The 23,316-nt window shown below is 38.7% G+C and overlaps 2 protein-coding genes across 2 annotated transcripts in view; both read right to left on the bottom strand.

Annotated features, from left to right (window-relative positions):
- The window catches only part of HNMT (histamine N-methyltransferase), a 186,377-nt gene that overhangs the window by 127,050 nt on the left and 36,011 nt on the right, over window positions 1–23,316 (bottom strand). The window lies entirely within an intron of this gene.
- THSD7B (thrombospondin type 1 domain containing 7B) overlaps window positions 1–23,316 on the bottom strand; it is a 528,825-nt gene that overhangs the window by 5,105 nt on the left and 500,404 nt on the right. Inside the window, exons 21-25 of the mRNA XM_087920301.1 lie at window positions 16,365–16,510; window positions 14,845–15,004; window positions 12,025–12,198; window positions 11,578–11,673; window positions 2,627–2,709 (exon numbers count right to left, since the gene is read on the bottom strand). Coding sequence (XP_087776427.1) covers window positions 2,627–2,709; window positions 11,578–11,673; window positions 12,025–12,198; window positions 14,845–15,004; window positions 16,365–16,510 — 659 coding nt within the window. The remainder of the gene's footprint in view (window positions 1–2,626; window positions 2,710–11,577; window positions 11,674–12,024; window positions 12,199–14,844; window positions 15,005–16,364; window positions 16,511–23,316) is intronic.

A 23,316-nucleotide genomic window follows, 5' to 3' on the forward strand; every position in this document is an offset into this window, starting at 1 on the left:
TTTCATTCCCAGAAAATGTTTCCACTGGGGGACTGCTGGGTGCACCCCAGTTAACCTAGTGCCAGATGCTTTTATTATCTTAACTGAAAGCCCAACCTAGACCAAGGACTTACTGTAAATTGCCAATATCTTACAAAGCTTTTTAAGCCATACTAAATATAACGGAACAATGGAGTGCCTGTTCCTTCTTTTAATGAGCCTGGATAAATGGGTTACAACAGAAACACCGAACACAAAAATCCATCTTGTCGAAAGAACCCAGCTCAAAACCCTGCAGCGATGAAAGTAAAACATTTTCCCTCTCAAATGAGATGTTGTTCATTTAAGGCTGCAACTCTGTCTGGATGGACTGGTGGCCAGCTTGACCTGACATCTATTTAGAGTAGATGCATAGGGCTTGCATTGTGTTATGCATCAAAATGTCAGTATTTTAATTCTGATGGTAAGGCTGCAAAAGCAGAGTTTCTGTATTTCACCATACTATGTACTGATTGACAGAAAATAATACAGATGGGATAGAAATAGAGGGATAGAGGTAGGAAGAGAGAGAGAGAGAGAGAATGAGAATAATTATTTTATATAGCTGCCCATCTCAAATTCATAATTCTGGGCAACTAACAATATAAAAAGAACAAGATGTTATTTCAGGCAAGAGCTGGAGGCACATCAACACACCTTACCTTTCCTCCTAGCGTCTTGATGTGAGATATTAGGGAGAACACCACTTGCAGAGTGTAAAACCTTCAGCTGTCCTCAGCTGCAGAAGGATACTGAGATATAGGCAGAGGAGTGTGGTTGTGTGTTTGGGAAATGGTTAATGGGTGTGGTCTTGTGTGGAGGTTGTACGGATTTGTCCTTAGCATGAAATCAAACCAGGTAACAGCCCCCCAAAAGGCTGTTCATTTTAACTGTGTTTTAAAATACAGTTTGAGAGCCAATTTGATATAGCGTAATGACTGAGACATCAGGCTAGAAGCCAGGAGATGGCAAGTTCTAGTTCTGCTTTAGGCATGAAAGCCAACTGGGTGACCTTGGGCCAATCACTCTCTCTCTCAGCCCAATCCATCTCACAGGGTTCTTATTGTGGGGGAAAAGAGGAGGATTATTAAGTATTTTAACTGCCTTGTAAAAATAATAAAGGTGGGATTAAAATCTAAAAACATACCCATGCAAATTCTCAGAAGGGTTAGTCTGTAAAAATATTTCTCTTTCTCTATTATGCATTTTAGATACCTGGGATTCCCTCCCCCCTGCCCGCTTCACATTTTATCTTGGAGTTTTTGAATCTATTTTATGCCAAGATGTCTTGTCATACTGACATCTGGAGAAAAAAATAATAATCCATGGAAGGAGTTCCTATATGGATGGATGATATGAGAAAGCACGTATGTCCTCTCATACAGAACTGGAAAGGTTCTAGATGAACAGACGTGACATAGCTTCACCTCTGTGAGGGCTGACAGCAGCAGCCATTGTCTCACTGTTAACTTTTCAAGGAGCTTATATAATGATATGGGAAACATATAAATTGTAGCAGCTGTGAAAGCTGCTGTCAAATGCTGTTTCATTGTGCTTCTATCTCCCAAAATATAGGAACAGGTATGGACTTCAAACTCTCTTTCAAAAATCAGGATATGGGGCAGGATAAGTTCCCTGTGGACTGAAAGTCTGAAGGTACATTGTCCCTGAATTATTGGCTTGTTGGCTTGCTTATTTACTTGCTCGCTTGCTTGCTTGTTTATTTATTTATTTATTTATTTATTTATTTATTTATTTATTTACTTACTTACTTACTTACTTACTTACTTACTTACTTACTTACTTACTTACTTACTTACTTACTTACTTACTTTCTATTGCTACCCATCTCAGTCAATGACCCTTTGCTTATAATCATTGGAGGAAGTAACTTGGGTTGCTGTCTTTTCTCTTAAGATCAGAATTAAAAGGCAGAGAAGAGAGCCACTTTAGTCTACTTCTTAAGGCACCAAGTTAAAAACCAGGAGACTGTGAGTTCTAGTCCCACCTTAGAAATGAAAGCTGCCTAGATGACTTTGGGCCAGTTGCTCTTTTTCAGCCCAACTCACTCACAGGGTTGTTGTTGTGGGGAAAATAGGAGGGGGAAGGAATGTTAGGTATGTTGGCTGCCTTGAGATACTTATAATATAATAAAGATGGGATGCAGATCAATAAAAAAAAACATTGCAGGAGATCTGTTGTTTCACTTCAGTGTTCCAAAGAAATCCCAAAGGATTCTAAGAACACAAAGAATTATGCTTCACATGGGAAGGGATTGAGTTCCTGATGTCACTGGAGGTGAACATTTATATGTTCTTTTCATTCACAGCTTCTATATTTCTATATTTAAAACCTGCCTTTCATGTTCCAAACTGAATTTCTGTGAAAAAAAAGCAAGTATTTTCTTGCAGTTACCCACATATTATATGTTTTCTTCACATATCCCCTCTCATCAGTAAGGCTATCTATTCAACTTACTGAATGGATAGTGTCCTGTGCATGCCCGATTAGGTCTCTGGTCAGTTGGGAGCTTTTTGATTTTGTTTTGTTTTACACTCTAAAAATAATTGGTTCTTTCCAACGAAGTAAAGGGCACCACCTGAATTACCTGTGTACAGTATGAGAAGGGTTTTTTGCAGGCTGGGTTGCAATGCCTGGTTGTAGCCGGCTGTAACTGCATAGAGCAGCCCCCTGCAAGGAGAATTGTCAAGAGAAATCATTAAAGATACAATTCAAAAATGAGTTAGGAATATCCGCTGGTTATTTGCTGTGCCGCAATGCTGCTTTTGAAAACAGTACATTTACATTATTCCCAAGACACGTTGGCAGAAGACGTTTTAGCATCCATTCTGCCCGGTGAAAAGTATCGTGCTTGGAGTCTCTGTATTTTTTAAGGTATGCAAACCGATATTCTACAATTTTTAGATATGGAGAGAGAAAATATGAATGTGACAAATGGGTATTTCAAAACACAAATAATAAAAATATTATAATCATAAAACAGGCAAAAGAATAATTGAATCTGCTGGTTTTCGATTCAGAAATATATATTTTTCTGCTTGTATTAACCATACTTTTCTTTTGTTCCAGGGTTTGTTTGTTTTTTTCAATTTTCTTCTGGGAAAAAAAAAAAGAGTATGGTTAATATTTTTTTTAAGTGCATAATGTAGTACCTGGTCTTGAAGCAACTTTTTTTTAAAATCAATATATTAACAACAAATCTTTGTGGGAAAAGACGTGCAGCATAATAAGTTTATAGTGGGCAGTTGTCAGTTGATGGCATTTATTCATATAATACACATGAGAAATTGAAAGGAGGTGGGGAATAGAATTACAAATTAAAGCATCCCAAGTGCATCCTTTTAAGTTTATAAAGACTCAGCCCACTTCCACTTCAATGGCATACAGAGCAAGCACAGTGCTTGTCATTCTGCTTAGAAATGCTCCTATGTTGATCAGATGAAAGATTCAACATGCGCAATTGTATGTTGAATACACTAAGATTGAAATGGCAATCCCAGGTGATATAGGAAGCCCCTATAAAAGAGGAGACGGTGAAGTCTTACCATTTCCACCTTTCCTTTCTCTCAAGGGCAATTTCCTTAAAAATAAGCAACTTTTAAATATTTTCCTAAAACAAAGGTGTGAAGGTCAGGGCATGAAACTGAACGCAATGGAAACCTCTTTGTCACACCTCAGCATTATAACGTTAGAGAAGTTAGAAACTGACAACAGTTATTTTGGGATGAATCTTGCGAGGAGAAGGTATTTGCTACCATGTTTAGAATTAAATAGAGGGCTAATAGGCTAATTTCTTGGAAGAAAAGCAGCCAGGAAGCGAAGGACACTGAGAAAAAAGAGCTAGGGCTACTGCATTTGGACTGCACACATCTGGATGGCCATCATATGACATCAAAGGCATTAGAATTTTCTACATCTCTTTGCTGTCCTTGATTCACTGTTTCAGTCTGCAATAAAGCACGATGGAAGAGCATTCCTGATAAACTTCTTTAAAGATAAATAATTGCTCATATTCTATTGTATACTATCTGTTTATAAAATATTACTATTAAATAAAGTTTTAATTATCTGTAATCAACTTGAGATGAAGACAAAATATAATACGCAGTTTCTCTAAGTCTAAGATATTATTGGTATCAGGAGAAGAACAGATAAGAGAAGTGATGGTTTTATTATAAGATCGACACAGAGTGCGCTGGTTGAAATAAATATAACATTAGATGTTGGTTAAAAATGCATATCCAAATGAGGCTCATCTGCTATAAACTCCAATCCTAAGTACAATGCCTCCTACCAAATACACATAAAACAGATCACAAAATTTAGACTGGACTAGTTCCAGGACTGTAAATTTTCCATGAGTACGTAGAGAATTTGTGTCCCATTCAACAACTGAATTATTCCCCCGCCCCTTCAAAGATCTTTAGGGCCTCTGGATCTAAAATAACTTTTCAGCTAAAAAAAAACAAACCCAAATCTAATTGGAACTAAACTTTTGAGAGTTTTCAGCAGCCTATTTGACCTGAGCTTTCCAAGCTTTAAAGGTACTATCAAACATTTACTTGTTCAATTAAATTCCCATTTGCCACCTATGTGGTTTTTAGTATCTCAAGGCAATATCTAAGATATGCATCTCTGGGTCCCTTTCCTACCAGTCCTGTGCTCCTACATGCCCTCTCCATCTGGGAGGGTGTGGAGGGGCGTGGAAGTGCGCAAGTGGTACCAGGGGGCGGGGAGATTGCATGGCGGCGCAACACAGGCCTCTGGGCCCATGGGTGCTTGGTAAGGATTATACAATGGGTCACGAGTTATCTAATGTGTTTCTTAAAGCTTTTTCCAATTCCTTGAAGAGCCGTGATAAAACATCTGTATCATCTTCAGACAGCGCAATAGGTGACAGACCCAGGCTTTTGGTCAATGTGTGGGGATGAGGATCTCAATTAAGAGACATTCAAGAAACATACATACTTACTTCTCCTTGGTGGGGATAGCCCATAACATTGTCTCCGCTGGTTACATCTAACACACATATATTATCATATGACAAATATATTATCATACGACTATAAGTATTACCAAATATTTATCAACGGAGACTCCTGAAATTAGGTCAAATAGATTTAAAGACTCCGAAAATTGCATAACAGGTCCTTTTAGAAGATGTAACATACTTTCCTGCTGGTTGACCTAAAATTAAATATTGGATAATAATGCTTGATCTGCCCTAAAGGTCTCTACAAAAATATTCTCTTTTCAACCATTCCAGAAATTTCCAGTCCAAATGTTTAATGCAAAATCACACCAATAGTTGACTGGTATAAAGCAATGCTGACAATATTGCATTATCTTTTCCCCAACCTTATCATATTATTTAGAGGATTTATGAAAAAAAAAAATCACTAATACCAGCAAAAGAGGAAGCTAAAGTCAATAAATATTTAATCTCATCAGGATGGACTGCTTCAGTAGGAAAGTGATTGTCCCAGCTTCATTCTTAAGCATGGATTCATGCCATTCCTCTAAATTCTCTATATCTTTATTTTTTCTCTCTTTCTCCACCTCCCTCCCTCCCCTCCCTGAAACTTCCTCCATTCTTACTGAAAAGATCATGGACAAGGTATTTATATTACAGGATGGTTCTTGGTGGCTTAATTTTCAGTCTTATTAAATTTATAACACTATAATGGAGAAATAAACTAAATGATGTGATTTTTTTTTTCCACAATTCTCCTGCTGAAAAATTGCAAACAGAGTCCCACAAATATACGACAGCCTCTCATTAAAATTCCATAAATAAATTCTCTTCTCCCCAGCTGTGCCAGGCTCTACTCACTTACAGACTAGATGTTTGAACACTCCTCCTTTGCTCTTTCAGATTATTTTATTGCCCTCTCTAATGAGCAATGTAGTTACAGTGCGGTTCTTAGTACACAAATGCATGGGGTATTTTTTCATTTCTCTGAGACAGAGAGGAACATTTCATAAGGAACAATGTGCTTTGTCAAAGCTACATTTTTCAATGAACCAAGCTCTACTTTTGGAGATAAATATTTACTGCAGCTCAACAGAGTCCTTGGTTCCTATTAATAATCAGAAGAACCGCCATATCCATCTTTAAAACATCAACTTCAAAAATATCTATCAAAGGGAACTGCACATAGCGCAGCATCTGTTTGCGTGGCATAAATTTGAAGGCAACAAGCCATAGAAGCATATGAACAAATGAATCTACCAGCATTTCCATGGGCTTTTGGTGACTGATCAGGATGAACCACCTTTATGTGACTTCATTAGTAATCCTGCGATCACCCCTCCCTGGAGCCTTACACCTGAGAGGATCAGTGGTAGAAACCACAATGAAATGGCGAATCAAATATTCCTGCTTCTCTCTTGTGAGTTCTCATCCTGGTCTTCACAGTCATTCCCATGCACAAGTTTCTTTAGTTGTGCTGCCAGTATTAATTGAAATAAGCACATATATTTATGTCATGTAGAGTCATTATAGCACAATGAAGCAAAGTCAGCTGAAACTATTTGCTTTGAAGAAAATCTTTGGCCATGTATTTGCTCTCTGCATGTACCACACACGATTTTTCATTGCACAGGTTGATTTCTCAGTGTGCCCTGATGATTATGTGCATATATTCCTGCTTGCAGCTTTCAGATGAACTCTTTAAGTTTATTTAAAATATTTATATTCCTCCATTTAATTTGAATTTATAAGGTAACTAGAAAGAAAGTCACACTGGTACTATTAAAACAATACAGCAGAGCATCTAAAATGAACAAAACTGAAAGAAAAACATCACCACCATTGCCCAGCATTTTAAACACCTCTGAAGAAAACAGTGATATTAATAAAATCCCTGAAGAAAATAATAAAACTAATATCTTTCAAAGAAAGAAGAGATCAAATCTTTTGGGCAAATGAAAGAGGACTATTTCAGGTTAGGGGAATATGTTTGACTTCTTCCAGATATCAAGAAACAACCCTTTCTAGTTTTTAGAACACGATTATAAAAATGTGATTGTAAAATAACACAATTACAAAAAAGGTTAGTGTTATTTTAGAACAATATTTAAAGTGGAAATCAACATAGAACGAGGTGTAAGGCAAGGTGATGCAATATCATCTACCTTTTTCTCAGCCTGCCTTGAAGAAGTATTTCACAAACTAGACTGGGTAACAGTTAGAATAAAAATCAATGGCGCCTATTTAAATCACTTAAGATTTGCAGATGATGTTGTTCTCTTCTCACAAGAGCCAGAAGAGCTACAAAGACACATACAAGAGCTGCACAAAGGAAGAGAACCATTTGGCTTAAAAAGAAACCTGAAAAAGAAACCGGTTATTTTAATAAATTCACCAAACAAAGAAAAAAAATTATGTCTGGAAAAAAACTAGATGTAGTAGACCACTATATATACCTTGGTCAATGGATCTCAATGAAAGGAAATTGAACAGCATGTAAAATGTGGTTGGCAAGCATTTGGCAAGCTAAGCATAATTTTCCAGAACAACTTTCTCCTATGCCTGAAAAGTTTTCGGTCAGTGTGTGCTACCTGCTCTAACATGTTCTGGGGAAACATGGACACTAACCTCACAATTGATACAAAAGCTATGAATGGCGCAAAGAGCCATGAAAAGATACATGCTTGGGATTACAAGACAAGATAGATAGACCTGCACATGGATCAGAGAACAAACAAAAGTATATGATATCATCAAGAGATTAAAAGAATTGAAATGGAAATGGGCTGGTCACATAGCAAGAAGAACTGATGGCAGGTGGACCAAGGCAGTCCTAGAAAGGATCCCATTTCATAAAAAGTGTCCATGAAAGAGACCTAAAACAAGATGGAATTGGCAAAAGGAAGCTCAGGTTGGAAATATGCGGAAGAGGCCTTCATCCTGGCTAAAATGATGATGATAATGATTGTTTAGAGACAAAGGAAAGTGTTAGGTAAACATACCTGCCAAATATGTATATGAATTAGCAGCGAGCTACCAATATTCACTTTTGAAGCAAATGCTTGAGAGGATGCTGGCTTTGAAGAAATTCCTAGAAAGTATCAATTCTCATTTTTTTTAATATGGATTGAAACTCGATTGGATCTGTAACTGGCCTTGGGCTTCAATAAAGAGCAGTAGAAAAGTTTATTTATTCGTTAAAGAAAAAAATTTATATGGCTGCTATCTCACAGAATGATCCTAACCAGCTCATAACAACTAATAAAAACAAGATAAAAACCTTCCCCACAAGGTGCCAGAGTAACCATACTGTTAACCGCAACTGAATCATATTCTAGCACGGTACTTGGAAGAAAAGCTAAGTCTTCATTGCCTGTTGAAAGGCCAAACGAGTAGAGGACCCTTGAATATCAGATGAGAGGCTGTTCCAAAGGGCTAGGGCAGCTACAGAGAAAGAACACCTCTCAGGTCTCATCAGATGAAATAATTTAAGGGAAAGGACCTGGAGCATACTCACCCTATCTGATCTAGTGAGACAGGTAGACACACCTGGGGAGAGGCAGTCCTGCAAGTAACTTGGCCTTGTGCCAATGTGCCCTGCTGGCCTTTAAAGAGGATAACCAGCATTTTCAGCTGCACCATAAAAGCATCTGGAATCCAGTGCAGTTCATGCTACCATAGTATAAGATGGTCAAACTGTGGGACAAGCAGAAGTCCAATCCCTGGACAAGCAGAAGTCCAATCCCTGTGGCCTTCTGGACCAGTTGCAATTTCTCCATGGTCTTCATGGAGACCATACTATAGTGACCCAATCAGGAAGATATTCTATTCTATTCTATTCTATTCTATTCTATTCTATTCTATTCTATTCTATTCTATTCTATTCTATTCTATTCTATTCTATTCTACCCTAGCCTACCCTACCCTACCCTACCCTACCCTACCCTGCTATATAAGCTGCAAGTCCAGGAGGAAGCACTACCCCAAAATCAATTCTGTCTATTATTTCATCCAGAGTCAAATATGTCAGCTCTCCTGACTACCTACAACCACTGTTAGGGTCATCAAGACTCTTATGGTCTCCGAGTACTGAGCCAGGACTTGCCTGACTATTGCTCGCTCCTCTGCACTGAGAAGAGGCTTCCTAAAAATCTCCTTGGCCAGCCTGTTTCTTAAAAAGATATTAATAAATGAATGAGTTTGGGCCACGCAAGGTCCATGTTCATTGCTGATCCTATAAAAAAAAAATCACTGTTAAAATTAATAATTGAAATTTAAATAAGTTCAGAAGACGGAAAGAATGGGAAATAAATGAAAGAGAAGGGGCTATCTAAAAGTTTTTTTGTGTTAATTCCTTTGTATAAGTCCTTTCTTTTTTCTTTCATTGCAGTATCAAATTCCAAAAAGGAAAAAAGAAACAATTTGAAATGCTCACAAAATAACGATTGCAAGTATCAATTATCAGAGACTAATGAGTTTATATTATAATCTGCAGGCTTGTATGTAACATACTATTATACTTTCAAGTTTCCATTCTTAAACAATTTGAACAGGACGCTTTCCCCTGTATTTGCAATTTACTTCTATTCAGGTGCACAAATCTGTAGATCTTTTGGGAAAAGCTGCACTGAACAATTTTTTTTCCTGCACACAGCATGTCACACATTAGAGGGAAGATTAGATGGCAGCATTTACAGTTTTTCTTATCTCTTTCCTGCTCTATAATGGCCATCAAGATTTTTACAGCCCAGGTCTTAAAAAACAACAAACTGAGACTGAAATGGAGACATACCTGGATAATTCCAGGTTATGTTTGCCTGTTCATATGATGGAATGTGTTCCTGGAGGAGCAGAGGGGGAGAGTTATCACAACACAGAGCTTTCTCAGAGAACAGCCTAGTTCAGGGGTGTCAAACTCAAGGCCAGGGGGCTGGATCCGGCCTGTGGGATGCTTAGATCTGGCCCAAGGGGCCAGCCTGGAAACAGCAAAGGACCAGCCTGTGGTGCCTCTGCCAGTGAAAATGGAGCTCAGGGGGCAGCACGTGCCCCCTCACACCCGGGTTTTGGGCATGATGGCCTCCTGCACCCTTCTGCCAGTGGCAGAAGGGCTAAACTGGCAGAGGGCTAAACTAAAAACAAAACAAAAGAAGAAAAGTTTCCCCTTTTGCATTTGAGCATGTAAGAAAGGACAAGAAAGGAGAAAGGGAAAGAGGAAAGATAAAGAAAAAGATGGGAAGATGAGAAGAGAGTAAGGAAGGGAAAAAAAAGGAAAGAGGGGAAGGAAGAAGGAGAAGGAAGAAGAAAGGAGAATGAAAAGGGAAGGAAAAAGAAGAAAAGGAAGGAAGGAAGGAAGGAAGGAAGGAAGGAAGGAAGGAAGGAAGGAAGGAAGGAAGGAAGGAAGGAAGATTATGAGAGTGAGGGAGGGTCTCACAGAAGTCCTGCATTAGCACTGGGCGACCACAGGTGCTCCTGACACGAGTCCCATGCCACACCCACCATGGCCACACCCATTCCCCCGGCCCTCCGAGGTCAATGAAATCGAGTTTGACACCCCTGGCCTAGATTAAGAGACTGCACGGTCCTCCACTGGACGGGGCAGGGGGTGAAGAGGTTCAGGGAAACCACACCTTAGAATATCTCAGGATAGATCTGGTAGGTTAGTAGGTTATAGCTTTAGTTTAGCAAGGTTCTGTCCATTAGGTGTAAGCAAATAGAGGATTGGACTCAGCTGGATTTCACTGTGTCTACTCTAGGCTTGGGTCTGATAGTTCTAGATGGCATGGATTTTCTTTAAAAAAAAAATAGAAAAAAACTATTTTGCACTTTGGGAAGGTCCTTGGATCTCATGCTAGAATTACCAGAGGAGGCCCAGACAATTATACTTGCCTTAGCTCCTACACAATGCTCTTCCCCCTGGTGTTCAGGAGACACTGCATTTACATACCTCTTACAAACTTACCTCTGTATTCAGATCTTCCTCGTTTTAGTACTGAGCATTTAATTTAGACCTGTGGTTCTTGTTCTCAGCTTCCTCATGTTGTAAATATTAAAATATTTTAATAGTCGCGAATTTTATATATTTTGAAGTTGCAATATTGATTTTTATATACATTGAATGAGTATAATCATTTGATTATTGATAAGAGATGAGATAATGAAAGGAGACTTTTTTTTAAATCTGAAGTACTGGAAAGGTTGTTAATTTATTCAAATTGTTTACTCTTGCCTGGAGGGGGAATAGAGTCATCTGATCTATCTATCATCTATCTATCTATCTATCTATCTATCTATCTATCTATCTATCTATCTATCTATCTATCTATCTATCATTGATCTATCTATCCATCCATTTTCTCTTTCTCTTTATTATTTTTTATTTCTTTTCACTTTTCTTTTCATTACTGTTTATATTTTCTTTAGTTTGTATCAATTTTTTGTCTTTGTATTTGTAAACTGTAATAAAATTATTGTTGAAAAAAGGAACTAGTATAAAATTGGTAATAGATAGAGCGGTGAAGGTGGTGGTGATATTGATGATAACAATGACATTGCTAGAGCATACCTACCTGTAACATTCAGCCTATCAGAACGCTGGCACCACACTGTGCGTTCATTATCTTGCCAAAGACTTGTTTTCCATACATAATTATAGCATTTTCCTCCTATAATTCAAATAAGGCAACAGTTTATATATATTTCTGTTCAATAACACTAAACATTATTAAGTAAATTCAAAGGAAAACTATTAAACAAGAAATAGACAGATTTTAGAGTTTGCTGTTCTGGTGATTTAACTTTCTGTAATTGTCTGTCTAGCCTATCCCATTTTTTTTGTCCTTTCTAAGGACTGTAAATAGTTTCCCAGTCTCTTCTTGCCTTTTCAAACATTTTCTTAATAAATTTCTTTTGATGGGGAAAAAAAGGCAGGGTTTGTTGACAATAAACTACGAGAAAACAGTTTAGAAGCAAACTCTTCTGTGAGGTAATAAGAACTGGTTTACAGTATTCTGTACCTGAGCAAGGCCTGGTCTCCAATTCTTGTTCAGGGCAGCTGTCTTGATTTTCGAAAGATTGAATTATAAATGTTCTTGATCGAGACTGACGACCCATGCTCTCAAAGCTCCTGCCATTGATGCATGTTAATTCACAAGAGCTCCACTCAGACCATTCGGATAAATGACAGTCACCTTATAGTAAAAAAGGAAGAGAGGAAGGATAGACTTTAGTAATGAACGTCTCTATACACTCTTCAGTTATAGCATCAGAAGGAATCTACAGGTTATCCAACCCAAGGAACAATCTTGTACGTTTTGGGATCCTTTTGGCAACAGGCTATGCTGCAGAATGTTGGTGAGAAAAGAGCTCAAAAATGGTGATACTGTATGGTTTCCTGTATTTCAAATGTGGGAATTTCTCTCTCTTTCTCCCACTGTGCCAGTCTCTGTCTCTCTGTCCCTCACATGTAAGTCTAGAATTAAGTTAAAAGCACAAAGAAATCTACAATTCTTGACCACCACCCACACTGCAAAATACTGGCCCAACCATGTGCCCACTATAGACATGCCCACATTGTGATTTCTCCTTCACTACAATCTGAATTGTCCCCAGAAGTGGTTTACTTTTTATTTATTATTAAAGTTATATGCCTACTCATCTACTTGACCCAATGCAATACCTGCTCTTGAGATATCCAGTATAGAATGTGGACAGGCCTCCTAGCAACAGCCAAGCTTACTAATTGTAAGGGATGCTGGGAGTTGTAGTTCAGTATAATTTGAAGGGCTGTTCTACTTCTGGACTCCGGCCTTCCTAAAAATGCCCTTCTAGAAAGTGTTTTGAAAACACTGACTTTAATTTTAAAGCAGCAATAGGACTTTTTTTGATTTGAGGGCTACCTTTTAAATTATTTTTTGTGGCAGCTGAAGGATACAATGAGGTGATATATGGGAATGTAATATATGGATTTATGGAGTGGGAGAGAACTGCCTTTTATAGTAGCTATGCTAAAACCTATTATATAACCTTCGTTAACTTGCTTTACAATTATGTTAAATTAAAATAGTTTCAAAGGTTTTGCTTTTGTAAAAGGTAATAATAAAGTGCATTCCTTCCTGACAAATCCTGGCAATACAATTTCACAAGACTTATGGGGGATTTTAAAAAAGAAGTGGAGACTGCATGTGATCCCTGCTATTGAACTGTAGGAATGGTTAAATCAAGCATGTAAAGTATGTTAAAAAATTTTCACCACCTGAATGTCCATGATCTAATATAATACCAGCATATAATACTGTACTTTTCAAAAATCAAGTTCTTAAAAAACTCTTTTGCATGGTTTGTGCTAATCAGCATAAGCACAAAAATATTAAAGACAACTTTGGAAATTTTGTTTCTCTGGATAAGACTGAACTCTAGACTAACCCTAGACTGTTTTTCTTGCAAACAACAGTTTCTTCACTTGGATGTTTCTCAGATACACACATATAAAGGGGGGTGGGAGGGAAGGAGTATAGAACTTCAGTTAAGGCAAAAAGGTGCTTAAACCAGATGTGTCTTTCCCCAGAATGTATTATTGGGTTGCCAAAGATGCAACTGTAGATGGTGCATCAGCACTGTAGATGGTACAAAGCAGGGGTGGGATTCTACCAGTTCGCACCTATTCGCCAGAACCGGTTGTTAACATTCTTAGCAGTTCGGAGAACCGGTTGTTAGAAGAAATGACTGGCCTAATCCTGTAAGGAAGGCAGGAAGGAAACATTCTGGTGTTGCTTACAGAAACTGCTTCTCCGTTAACCTTTATTACATTCTTGGCAGGACTAGACTTCCTGTCTCTGGAACTTCTCTAGAGTTTTTTTGCCCTCCTTTGCTGGTACTTTGCTTGTGTGAAGTGACCATTCAAAGTTACAATGGCACTGAAAAAAGTGACTTATGGCCATTTTTCACACTTACGACTGTTGCAGCATCCCCACAGTCATGAAAGGCCAGGCGAGGAGATGCATGCCTCGATGTGAGTGATATTGAGTTGGCCACGCCCAACCAATAACACGACCACCAAGCCATGTCCACCCAGTCACATGACCACCATGCCACGCCCACCAACTAAGCCATGCCCATAGAACCAGTTGTTAAAAAATTTGAATCCCATCCTTGGTCCAAAGCCCTTTCTTACCATTGAATCTGAAGAGGATTGCAGTACCTTGCTCTCTGATATAACGTGCATGGCAAAAGTTAAAAAAGAGATGGGAAATGTTGACCTCTGGACCATAGTCCATCAGCAAGAACATTCTGTTTATTTTTACTCTCAAATCTAGTAATTATTTTAACCCTCTATCTGGGTTTATATTACCTATATTAAACCAGTACAGTTCAGAGAGATCTTATAATAGGCTATAGGTAAGTTTAAGATAAAAGATTAATTCTGCAAAAACGAAAGGGACTGTTCTCTCATGAAAGGCTGAAGTCCAAGTGAATGGGGACATTGCAACTTATGGTGACCAGAAGATGATCCTGGTCATGGGTGGATCCTGAGCCCAAGGTCAGAAAAGCCAAAACCAATCTGGGTGACATTTTGAAATCAGAAGGCTACTTGGGGCTCACAAACTCATCATGCCAGACTTAAAAGTTAGTATCAGGAGACAAATGTAAGTAGTCCTTTGTGTGATTGAGTTCTAATGAGACATCGTTAAGATTAGACAGCAATTCATCAAAAGCTAGTATGTATAGCATAAACTGCAGGTCTATGTCAAACCACCTATTTTCTTGGAACATCCTGTGCAATTGGCCATAGCTATTTATCACCAAAATGATGAAATAAGGTCCTTCTCCGAGTTTACCTGGACAAGGGATAGAACACGGAAGTCGAAGCAAATTCTCTTTCGGGGGAAGCTCTTCACACAGGGTACTCTCCACTTGCTTAAATGTTGATGATGACAGGCCATCAAGCACCACACACTGCAGATTTCGTACTTGGATTCCATCTCCGCATTGCCCACCCTAACGGGGGGGAGGAGAAATTGATCAAAACAACTTGATGTATAAATAATTACACTTTACGTAATGTATATATTTTAATCCTAGAAACAATGCAAAGTGTTTGCAAATCAGGCAATGCTTCTTGCAATGTGCAAGAATGGTAAAAAAAAAAATTAAAAGTGTTCTTTACTACTTCCATTTTTTGGGTTCCGCCTTTGCAGTTAATAAATCTTCTGCAATGTTGTTAAAGGACCATTCTCTAACAAATAGTTCTTCTTTTGGTGGAGGCAAGGAAAAGGATAGATGTCCTCTTATTACTCCTATTAACAGGGGTCTCCAAATTTGGCAACTTTACGACTTGTGGACTTCAGCTCCCAGAATCCCCCAGTAAGAAGTCCATAAGACTTAAGTTGCCAAATTTGGAGATGAATGCTCTTCAACAAAACATAATAATACGCTTTTGAAGATAATATGGATTCAGAAGGGCTAAAGCCTCACTAGGTATATTGGTAGAGCCTTATTGCTCTACAAATGCAGAAGAAAAGATGTTTTGGGTTTGTTTCTCAAAACAACATGTCCCTTTCTAACATGTTAAATCTTCCTCACTTTTGCACGTCTTTTGGGGTATGACCCAATTAGTCTGATGTGATTAATGCTAAGCAGATATCATCTTCTCCAAACTCTAAAATAATTGAGTGTGGAAATCTAAATCACTTTAAAAATCAATGCTAGATACTCGGTCAAAGTGTTTTGAATGAAGAATAATTTAAAGAGGGAAGGATAGAATGATGCATAAGGCAAACAGATGCATGCCCAATGCAGTGTGAAAAAAGGGACGGCATACGTGCCATCCAAGCTGAGAAAGCAAAAGGACAGCAGTTTGATGCTTCACAATTCACATCAGCGTTTACATTTTCAGACTATCAGAAAAAAAAGTAATAATTTCAAGGAAAAAAGTCGAAATCAGCACTTCAGGCTACTGAAGCTTTAAACCATACTGTTTCACGGCCTTTCAAAGTATTGAAAGAGGCTACATGGTATTCTTAGTGCAAAAGTCAATTTCCTTGGTAGCAGGGTTCTCTGAAATTAAATCATGCTTTGATCTAGGCATGCGGATGCAAAACCTATCTATGACACTCACTGGGATGCTATTGCAATTGTACAGCTCTTTGACCTTTGATATTAAATTAATTTTTAGTTACCTACCTCAGTTGTATTTATGATGACTTTTTCCTACTTTGGTAGAATTTTCAGTAATATTAAATTAACGTTCCCCTCTTAACTTTCAAAACAAGGATCAAACTGCCTCATAAAATTAGGTTGCAGTCAAGTTCATTTTCTACCTGTTGTGGCAAGGCGATGTTTTACAAACTTCAAATACCTCAACTCTGCACAGGGACCATTCTCCAAGAACCCAGCTATAGCAGGGTTTTACAACACAACTGCGGAACTGAATAAGATCAGCTGGGCAAGGTCTTCCTTCTCCTTGGGCTTCCATAATTATAGATCGGGTACGGAGCATCTGACCTAAAGAAGGAAAGAAGATAATTGAACACCTTGTATTTTAATATTTTCTGAATCTTTCTGGGCACATTTAAATACTGATAAGTCATTGGGAAAAGAGATTATGATATGTGCCCAGTCTTATCTCTCTAATTCATTTAAATGAAAACTAATAAGGCTAAAATAACCGAAGGCTTGAATTTGGCTTTATAAGAGCAAGCTATTTGGACTAATGCAATCAAGGCCAGAATTGAAAAATCATCCAGTGATTCAAAGTGCAGATTGTGCAAAGAAGCAGGGAAAAAAACAACAACAGATCATATATTCAGCTTGTGCAAGATTGCACAAACTGATAATAAACAATGTCGTAACACAATCACCAAAATGATTCACTGGAACATTTATAAAAACGATCATGTGTCAATAAAGAAAATATGGTAGGAACATAGAAATAAAAATGTAGTAAAAAACAAGCAGTCAAAAGTAGTCAAAAATATTGTGGGGTTTCTGAATACAGACTGATAAATGTTTTGGCTCATAACACACCACATATAATTGTTAAAAAGAAGAAAATGTGGATAATGGATGAGGAAATACCAGGGGACAGTAGAATAGAAGACAAAGAATTGGAGATCACAAAGTATTGAGATCTGAAAGTCAAATTGAAAGATTATGGAATAAACAACTGTGGTGGCTTCAGTGGTTATTGACACACAGGGTGCCATACCAAAAAACTACAGACAGGACTTAGACAAATTAACACATTGACAACATTTGCACCTGTAAATTGCAAAAAGTCCATCATTAAATTTAAAAAATATATACATTCTGAGTCCTTTAAACACAATCTCCCCACAAAACAGAAATATTTAAAAACCAGCCCATCATTTTAGTAACATTTCAGTGTCACCTATCGTAACTTTTACAGCTACAACACAAGGGCTAAAGATGTGATACAGCTTCAGGTTGAAAAAAGTTTCTTAGTTTTGTAGTTAAGTGATATCCTATCGGTTAAATATCCTTTACTCACACTATCATTTTTATCCTATTAAAAGTTGCCTTTTGAATGCATCCTTTTGAATGTGTATTTTTAAATTTTAATTTTAACATTGCAAGATAACTGGATGCAAATAGGGCTGAGGACAATAAAGGGAAGAAAATACACCAGTGGGGTTTTCTTCTATAATGGATGAATTGTCAACTTTGCCTGCTCATCTGCAAGAGCTGGTTAAACTAATATTGGGCTTGGAACAGATAAGCCAAAGAACACAATTATACCTGTCTACATAGAGACAACAAAGTTGCATTCTGATTCCAAAGTAGACAAAGCACATTGTTGCCAAGTACCATTTTTGATAAGATGTGCAAAAAAAGACCTGTTGATTTGAATAATATAGAAGAGATGTTAGCAGACATAGCCCTCCAAACCCCTGACAAGAGACCAGTTTCAATACCTTATTGCAGTGGTTGCCAACTGGAGGACTGGGGACTACTGGTGGCCCATGAGAAAATTTTGGTGGTCCACAGAGAAATGTCCCCCCCCCCCAAATAATTAATCCACGCTGCATGGGAACACAAGGTCCCCTCCACTGGCCCCCACCCTTTGGCTGAGTGCAAACCTTACTTTAAGTAGAGCCACGCAAGCTGGAACTGGAAGGTAAGACCAATGGCAGGGGAGGGAAATCTACCATGGGGTGGCTTGCTGAAGTCAGTCCCATATTCCAGAGTTGCAGTAGTCACAAGACTGGTCATCCCGGAGCAGCTCCTCTAGTCCATGGTAGGGCGGTGCACCTGGGTGGGGGAGCAGCTACTCTGAGATGACCAAAGGGCCAGTCCTGTAACTACTGCAGCTCTGGAAGATGGGACTGACTTTCCCACCAATGTCAGCAAGCCACTGTCAGTCAACATTCATATTAATGGTCCGCGGGATTTAAAAGGATGAGTGTGGTGGTCCCTGAGGTCCAAAAGGTTGGCCTCAGCGAGCTGTTTAAAAAAATAATGATGGAATTCAGTTTTCCATGCTTTCAGTATCTATGTATCTACTAAGCATTGGAAGCAATAGATATAGAGATAGTTGGTACAAGCATTTCTCCCTCTCCCTCTCCCACACCCTCTCTTTTGTCTAACTTTGCAAGTCTCTACTGACCTGCCTTATAATGGCTATATTCCTTCTCCTTTGGCTTCTGACCTGTTCTGCTCTGCTTAGCTTCTCTCCTGACTTACCCTCCCTCCAATGACGGAGGGAAACCACATTCAGATTCTAAGCTGTAGACATGCTAATAACTCTAGCTTTCCGAACACTTCGTTATTGGCTAAATGGAGTTTGTTTTCTTTCACATCAGCACTAGCCTCAAGAATTCCTTCTACCAAATTAATTCTCCTGACTTTATACCTATTTGTTCTGTTGTACAAAACCACTCACTGTATAAATCCACTTGATGAGTAACACAACTTTCATCAGCCTTGCACACACAGCTGTGGGCACTGGGAAAGGCTGATTATGAATGTTTCTGCCCACGCTCCCTCTTCACGTGATCTCAAACGAATATCACCAGAATTAGTGTGGTATAATGTTAATGGATCAGGCTAGAAGCTGCTAGATCTTGAGTCCTCATTCCACTTTAGGCATAAAGCCAGCTGGATGCCCTTAGACCAGTCAGTCTTTCTCAGCTGCAGGAAACAGGCAATGGCAAACCACTTCTGAGAATCTTATCAAGAAACAGTAGGGACTATTTCAGACGGACGTTTACAACATGCACAGAAGAATGACAACTCAGTGCTCAAGGATTTGGTGCAATAACAGAGATGCCTTTGCATGAGAGATTTTCCAGATCTGGCAATCGTTCCTGGTTCTACAGCATCAATTGTATAGCATCCATTTACAACTTGTAAGCCTCCCAGCGTCACCTTGTAGGGGTGATGGGTGGTATAAAAATTAAATAAATAGATAATTACCTAACACACTCATTAACTTTCAACTTGTGATGATTGTATCAAATGTGTCTGCTATGTACAGCAGGTATGTATATGTACCAGAGTTTTCCCAAAAATAAGACTGGGTCTTATTTTCTTTTGGGTCCAAAATAAGCATTAGGGATTATTATTTTTTTGGGGGGGTGTCTTATTTTCCCTCCATGTATTGAGGACCACTTCTTCTGCTTGCTTGCGGTGCACCAGAACTGCTGCTGTGAGGCAAGAGAGGATGGAACTGCCCCAAACTGGCTTACCTGAGGGCCTCTGCAGCCAGGCCACCCATGTCCTGACACCTGTCTCACCTTGCAGCCATGGCACCAGCAGCCCTGTCCAGCAGGACCCCGCATGGCTGACACCCCACAATTGTTTGCTTTCAGCCACATTGGAGCAGAAGGCCAAGCAACGCACTGGTGCCATGACCATGAGGTAAGGTGGGTGGAGCTGCCCCACACACCCTTCACCGGCTTACTTCAGGGCCTCCACAGCCATCACAGCCACATCCATGCCCTGACCCTTGGCTTGCCTCACGGCTATGGCCATGAGCAAGCAGAAGTGGGCTGGTGGCCACGTGGGCTCCTGCTGCACATGGTTAATAGTGCTGCTGCCACAAGGCAGGTGTCGGAATGGATGGCTTGGCTGTGGGGTCTTGAGGTAAGCCAGTGCAGGATGCATGGGGTAGCTCCACTACCACCCCACTTTGCGACCATGGCATCACAAGCAACCAGACATAATGGGCCAGCTGGGGGATAGGGGATAGGGCTTATATTAGGCACACCATAATTTGGGGGATAGGGCTTATATTAGGCACACCATAATTTGGGGGATAGGGCTTATATTAGGCACATCATAAAAAGCATGTTATGGCTTATTTTCTGGATAGGTCTTATTTTCAGGGAAAGAGGGTGTATGTGTGTGTGTGTGTGTGTATGTATGTATATACACACATATATGAAGCTCTCCCCACTGCTTCATCTAACAAGAGCCACTGTTAGTTGTTCAACTTGAGAAACAAAGCAAGTTTTCCTATTGAACACCATCTTAAGCTATCTCACTATCTCACTAAGGAACCTTTCAGGAACAAGCTGGCTTCATCATAATTGGAATAGTATTAGATGAAACATTTCTTCCTATGTCACGGCAGTAGATGATGTTGATGATTCTTTTTAATTGACTCTGCTGATACTTTAACAAACGGTGCTTAATAGTGTTATTCCAAAAATGGTAACCTAATTTCTGCTCCTATTCACTGAGTTCAGGATATTTTGCTGAAAATTAATAGGTTCTTAATGGAAATACTAAAAGCAGTTTTGGACAGTAATAGACATTACCTGGCTTGTAATTTTTCAGCTTAATTTGGTCAAACAATCTTCACATATCATATGGTTAGAACCAGAAAAACAATCTAAACACATGACCATTGTTGTTAGAAAACAGCACTATCGTAATTACAATATTCTGGAATATGCAACAGTACATTATTATTTGAGTTTTTTTAAATTAAGTCTATGAATTAAAAACCAGGATATATCACGTATCATAATGCCCAAACTGAATCTCCTTCCAGGCATCCAGAGAAAGTCTGCTGAGGGTCACTAGTCCTCATGATGATCCTGGGGTGTAACAGAGTCCTGCTTTGTGGCAAACACTACTTTGAAGAATTTGCTTTTCCAGAGGGATGAGAAGCACTTGTCTTGCTAACCAACAAGTTAATGAACTGTATATGTCCCCTAACTCAATGACTCCAGCATGCTGACTAGAAAAGTCTGGGACTTGAAATCCCCACATCTAAACATTGTCAAGGGTAAGATACATTGCTTAATTTGAGTGAGGGAATCTATCTTTGGTGTTATGCTTTTATTTTTAGTTTGCATTTTTGATACTGTTCAGAGTTCTCAGGACTGGGACAAATTATGCACAGATGGAAATAAACAAACAAGCAAGCAAGCAAGCAAACACACAGGAATCTTGAGGAAAAATAAATACATGCTTAATTATCAAAATATCAGCATTGGTATTTCTCAACCTCCTATACAAAACCATGCAATATCTTTATTTATATACTTTTCAAATCATTATTTCTCTGAAGGTTAATTATGGAAAAAGGAAATTAGCTTAATAATAAGGATTTCTCTTTTGGATAATTATTCATTGTGTTCTACCTTATTTTTATTGATTAACTTGCTGCGGAGAAATATGAAAGTAGTGCTATCTACTGATTTGTCATAAATGCTATTAAGCCTTGGCCTAAAAAGATGGCACTTAAAAATGAGTTTAATTAAGGAAACAATGAAGCATTTCTTTCAGATGCTTCTAATTAGCAAAGATGAGCTGACAAGATTTGGCAAATGAAACATATTCGTGATCAATACAGAAAACAAAGATTAACATAGATAATAATTTGTAATAATAATGAGGATTTATACTATAGTGTATTATGGTAGCGTATATTAAAATGCCCACAGTAGTACTGTATTTCAGTGCTTTTCCTGCTTTTATTAGAAACTTTGCACCTTTCCTTTACAACAGTCAGTAAATTCCTGGTGGGGGGAACGGGGAGGGGGACAGGGACGACTCACTGAAAGGGCTGCTTCAGCATAAAAGAAAGGCTGTGTTCTATGGGACATGATTTATTCCTAATAACAGCTACAATCCTAGGATAACATGGTTGTTTAAACTTACTAAGCCTCAGAGGAATTTATGCAAGCTATTGTGCATGGGATTGCAGCCAACCTAATTATTTTACTTCTACTAAGGTTTACAATTTTTTCAAGAGCCTCTAAATTTCCCTTGGTCATTGATAAGCGACCCAGGCACTTTATAGTCAGAATAGCTTTTTAACTTCTAGTCATTAATGCAAAATCCTGAAAAGCAACTTGAAACTAATAAAGCCATTTGCTATTATCCACCATGCGATTTGCATATTCCTTTTTGGGCAAAAGGGAACTTGGGAGAATGTCATTGCAAATGCTCACTTCTGAAAGAGCAGTATGGCTTTCTAACGACAGCTGCCACAGTATTTGCCTCTTTAACAATTATTTCCAGTCTTCTGGGAACGTCACATTCAGCCATGGGAGAAGGACATCAACTCAACTAAAGTAGGGACCTTGAAAAAGGCCAGTACAAAGGGAAGGCCAGCTGCATTTCTGTGGGCTGCCGAATGTTTCACAGGAAGAATTATTATCAACCATCAAAACATAGTAATGTTGACAAATGCCAGTTCTGTTCTGGCTGCTCTTGCATAAACAGAACAATTGGGAATCTCAGTTTCATGGGGATACCATCAGAAATCATCTCATGGCTGAATCTCTGTTTGAAAAGCTGTGATTATTTGGGACAAAACTAAGCACCGACAGCCTGTAAAAAATATTGTTCAGTTTTGGAAGGGGTAGAGGAAAGGAACAAATTCTACCAGTCTCTTCAGGTGATGGAGAACTTCTGCAATCATTTTCCAAGGAAAAAAAAGAAATCCTGCTTAGTGCTGACAGTAACAGCTCCATGAAAGAGTCCCATAGCTGGAAGTGCCCTGAAATATCCTCCCTTGGGCGGGAAGCCAGCTGGCCTAAGATTGTTGGAAAGATGATAAATCAATAACAAATGACTCACACGTGCCATGTGGCCACCTTGTTACTAAATAAGTTTAAGGATAAAAGAGTGGTGATTTATAATGTGTCGGGGTAAGGGGGTGTACGTAAAATGCCTCTCTTCAAATCAAATAATTGAGGCAGCTGCGTGAGTCTATTAAAAAAATAAACTTCCACAGTGTTTTTATGATACTGTAGGTTTGTATAGCCCTAAGGAGGATGGGTTCTAAATTTTAGGATTTTGCTTTGAAAGAAAGCAAACATTAATTACTCATT

Source organism: Pseudonaja textilis, chromosome 1, assembly GCF_049901715.1.
Source record: "Pseudonaja textilis isolate UNSWEBS1 chromosome 1, rPseTex1.2, whole genome shotgun sequence".
Classification (NCBI taxonomy): domain Eukaryota; kingdom Metazoa; phylum Chordata; class Lepidosauria; order Squamata; family Elapidae; genus Pseudonaja; species Pseudonaja textilis.